General features: G+C 48.3%; 1 protein-coding gene across 1 annotated transcript in view; it reads right to left on the reverse strand.

Annotated features, from left to right (window-relative positions):
• Positions 1–4,840, reverse strand: part of DISP3 (dispatched RND transporter family member 3) — a 95,734-nt gene that overhangs the window by 60,960 nt on the left and 29,934 nt on the right. The window contains exon 3 of the mRNA XM_018567779.1: positions 3,495–3,714. Within this exon, the coding sequence (XP_018423281.1) occupies positions 3,495–3,714 (220 nt within the window). The remainder of the gene's footprint in view (positions 1–3,494; positions 3,715–4,840) is intronic.

A 4,840-nucleotide genomic window follows, 5' to 3' on the forward strand; every position in this document is an offset into this window, starting at 1 on the left:
GGTTATAGGTAATCTCAGAACTAGGTACCCTGAAGAGTTGTCTTCCTCCCATGAGGCCCTGCGAAGGTGAGGAATCGGCGTGCCTATCCTCCTCCTCTGCAAAGTGGAACCTCTTTTGGGGGCGCTGCGGGCGGCGGGGACTGATCTTCCAGCATATAGTGAGTTTTGACAGCTTAGGCTGTCAGGTCTGCACTGAGGATTTCCGTTTATGTCGTTACCATTTCCCCGAGGTTCGCTCTCAGCAAGTTATCGCGCTCTACAAACTTCAAGCGTTAAAAAAAGAAATAAGAGCGGCTAATGTATTAAGATGCAGGAAATGGCGGCATCAGACGTGGCAGGTGCTAAACAGAATTCAATTCTAATCACATTAAGACAGCGGAGCAATTTACTCCCACAATTTATAGAGAAAGTCTAAACGAAGCTGCAGATTGCTTTAAATTCCAATCTGTAGCGGAAATACAAAACTAGCGGAGATTGCTCAGCAATTGCATTGGCAGCGGAAGAGGAAATTATCAATCATTTTGGGGTTTATGATAAGCGGAATTATCACGGCCAAAGGAGACCAGTGGTGGACGGTGCAATGGGATAGCAAGTCCTTAGTAAAGAGTAGGGCCTTTGCAGGAAAGAGGACTTCTTACCAAAATTTGGAGGCTGCCAATGCTCTTTTGAAAATGCAGTTGGCTTGCGGGTTATTTTTTTAATTTTTGATCCAAAGTCATCAATACAATTTGAGTCACTTAGACGCAACATACATAGAATAATCATATACCCCCCCAAACCTCCTTCTATGGGGCAAAGTAACTGCTTCCAGCCCTGACCTCTAACTCAGCCATTGCCCATGCCGTGCCATTCATGTCCTCTAAGATCCAGCCCATGTTGTGCCTGCTCTGATATACGAGGAGGAGAAACCACAATCCAGCACCCTCCTACATGTCAAATCCGCGCCATCAGCACTGTGAGAGAGAGTGAAGCTGATGTACAGTCAGCCAATGAGGGGCCAGAGAACAGACCTGGTCAGTTTCATCACTGTTCTTGGCCAGACCCTCTACACAAAAGGCAGAGGGTTCCCGCAACCATGGACACCAAGGAAACCAATAATGGGCCATGAACCAATATCTTGTCCGATGTCATCTGTTTTCTCCTGTAAATCTGTCACCTGAAAAAAGCTCCTAAACTGGTCACACACCTACCTCACTAATCCTACACTAACTGCTGAACTCATGACAGATTACAAATATGGGCAAGGTGTGAATGGTGGAGGGTGTGAAGGATTGGTGTAAGGTGTAAATGGTGGAGGGTGTGAAGGATTGGTGTAAGGTGTAAATGGTGGAGGGTGTGGAGCAATGGGGTAAGGTCATGAATGGTTGAGAGTGTGAAGTATTGGGGTACAGTGTAAGTGGTGAAGATCATGGAGAACTAGGATATGGTGTGAATGGTAGGGGGTATGGATGATTAGGGTAAGGAGTGAATAGTGAAGGAGTGGAGTAAGGTGTGCATGGAGTAGAGTGTGAAGGATTGGGGTAAGAGTGGATGGTGAATGGCATGGAAGGTTGGGGTAAGGAGTGGATGGCAAAGGTTGTGGAGGATTAGGGTAAGGAGTGAGTGGTGGATGGTGTTGAGGATTGGGGTAAGGAGTGGATGCAGAGGGTGTGGAAGATGAAAGTAATGAGTGGAGAGGATGGAGGATTAGGGTAAGGAATGGATAGCAAAAGGTGTGGAGGATTGAGGTAAAGAGTGGATAGCAGAGGGTGTGGAGGATGGGGGTAAGGAGTGGATGGTGGAGAGGATTGGGAAAAGTGTGGATGGCGAATGGTGTGGAGGATTTGGGTAAAGTGGTGTGGAGGATTGGGGTAAGGAGTGAGTGGTGGATGGTGTGGAGGATTGGGGTAAGAAGTGGATGCTGAAGGGTGTAGAGCATTGGGTAAAGTGTGGATAGCGGATGGTGTGCATGATTGGAGTAAGGAGTGGAGCGTGTGGAGGATTGGGGTGAGGAGTAGATGATGGAGGGTGTGGAGGATTGAGGTAAATTTTGATTGGTGAAGGGTTTGGAGGATGGCTGTAAGGAGTGGATGGTGAAGGGTGCGGAGGATGGTTGTAAGTAGTGGAGAATTAAGGTAAGGAGCAGACGGTGATGGGTGTGGAGGGTTGGGGTAAGAAATGGATAGCAAAGGGAGAGGAGAATTAAGGTAAGGAGTGGATAATGGAGGGTGTGGAGGAATGGGGGAAGGAGTGTATGGTGGGAATGTTCATTCTGCATAAACTATAGTGTCTTTTAGTACTTTTTCTAGTAGTCCCGTATACAAAGCAATCGTAACATCACATATGGAGAATGCTGTGTGCTGTGCAGAAACACCTCGCAACCACTCTGAACTGTCAGCTAATTGTGGAGAAGGCGGATGCGGTGCAATCGGCCTTAAATCTGCCTCTATTTCCTGTATAAACGGCTCCTCAGAGATTTGCTGCAATGCTTTCGGCGCCATCATCTAACCTCTGCGTCTCGCTCTAATTATAAACAGGCCGTCTCATTAAGATTTTACATTTGAGGTGAAAACCAGGCGATTTTGGCCTTTTTTAATTTTTTTTGTGTGGTTTTGTTTCTCCTCCGGCCCAGCTCCCGCCTATGCAGTCACCTCTTCTAGCGGGAGAGTGAATCTCGGCTGAGCAGGAATACGCTTCTGTCTAGTTACGTGAAAACTCTTGGAACCCATTCAAGCGTGCGGCTGTCATAAGCTCTATACAAGTTCAGAGAGTTCGATACAGATCCTGCGCGGAGAGCCCCGAGGGAGACGTGTTTTACTCATCACAGACAGCCAAGAAAAAGCCTTCAATTTCACACGATGCCGAATCCTTGCCTGGAAAGCGGGCGGCCTTCTTTTAATGTTTTTCAAGTGGACCTATCATTAAAATTCCCACTTTACATTGAGCAGCAGGGTGCATGTCGGCATCACCCAACCACATTAGTAAAACCATGCTGCCTCCTTTTTGGAAATAAAACAACGGCTCCCCTTCGTGACTTTACTCCTAAGCAGCTTAGGTCACATGGTCTCTTGCTACCTGAAGCAGGCCTCGTCTGGTAGACTTACAGGGACATAAGAGGGTCAGCAAAACACAACCAGAAAACAAAAACGTTAATACCCGCTGCCTGTGCCCTTGACTTCCTGTGGCAGAGACGCAACAGGAAATAAGAGGAAACTTCTCCAAAATGAATTGAAATCTCCTTGTAGACAGTTGTCACTGGAATAAGTGTCCCCATTGGAATACTTCCCCTCTATCGTTCATCTTCCAGTGACGACTGTAAGGTTTTCGTGTTCCCACCACCTTCAGTCCTGGTGACATTGGTCACCAGTACAGAGAGGGTAAAACTCCCCAACGGGAACACAGACAGAAGGGTTCCTATCCTTCTACACTCCAAAAATAGAAACACTTTTTTTGGTTTTTGCATTTATTTCACCACGAAAGATTAAAAAAAAGGGCGGTCAAAGTCAACGGCTTACCTGGTGGACTCTTTGGACAGAATGCCGACGTAGGAGGTGACGAAGTTCTGAAACTTCCTGTGCTGCTCCTCCCACCGGTCTTCCACCGAATAGTAATTGGGCAGAGGAGCCCCAAATAAAATCTCGCTCCGCAGTAGAGAACTTTTCAGGTTTTCCGTCGTGAGGTTCTCGTCCACGTACCAATAGAACTCTGGGTGAGTCATGGCCAGCTTCAGAGACCCTGCAAGAGCACCAACATTATTCTCTGGGCGGATTGTACAAGACACATTTTATACTCCAAATCCCCCAAAACTGATGGTTCAATGGTGTGTTGGCCATCCCGGCCTATTTCTCAGAAACTTCAGTAATGAGACATTCAAACTAACATTTTGAGATCTGCCTCGGCCGATACAAGACTCAACTATGGCCTCCCCCTCCCCCAATAGACTCTCTATTGTAGAATTAGCCCCCTTGTAGGAGGGACGCAGAGACAGTAACATCGTGCTACTTGGAATTGCTCCCACCTTCTCCTCTCCGTCCTGTTTTCTCTCTGTAAATTTTGTATTCAACAATCTAACACGTTTCTGGGGTCTTTGGTTCCCCCTTCGTCAGGTCTCAATCTTTTGGTTTGGGTTAAATATTAGACTCATGTGGTCTAATAGAGGGTTAATACAACCAGGAAATAAAAACTTTTTTTAATCCTAGAAGCTGATTTCAGGCCTTCCCTTTAGTCTTGCACAGTTGTAACCCTGCACAGCCCACCTGAGATCCCATACAGCCCATCTGGGACCCTGCACGGTCCACCTGGGATCCTGCACATCCCACCATAGACCCCACACAGCCCACCACAGACCCTGTATAGCCCATCTGAGACCTCTCACAGCCCACCATAGACCCTGCACAACCCACCATAGACCCCACACAGCCCACCACAGACCCTGTACAGCCCATCTGAGACCTCTCACAGACCACCATAGACTCTGCACAACCCACTATAGACCCCACACAGCCTCCTGAGACCCTGCACAGCCTTCTGAGACCATGAACAGCCCTCCTGAGACCCTGCACATCAACCTAAGACACTGCACAGCCTCCTGAGACATGACACAGCCTCTTGAGACCCCACACAGCCTCTTGAGACCCCGCACAGCCACCTGAGACCCCGCACAGCCACCTGAGACCCTGCACAACCTCTTGAGACCCTGCACAGCCACCTCAGATCCCACACAGTCACCTGAGACCATGAACAGCCCTCCAGAGACCCTGCACAGCCACCTGAGACAAGACACAGCCTCCTGAGACCCCCACACAGCCACCTGAGACTCTGCACAGCCACCTAAGATTCTCCGCTGGAGTCATCAGGTTGG

Source organism: Nanorana parkeri, unplaced genomic scaffold (genome assembly GCF_000935625.1).
Source record: "Nanorana parkeri isolate BGI_ZX_2015 unplaced genomic scaffold, ASM93562v1 scaffold1091, whole genome shotgun sequence".
NCBI lineage: Eukaryota > Metazoa > Chordata > Amphibia > Anura > Dicroglossidae > Nanorana > Nanorana parkeri.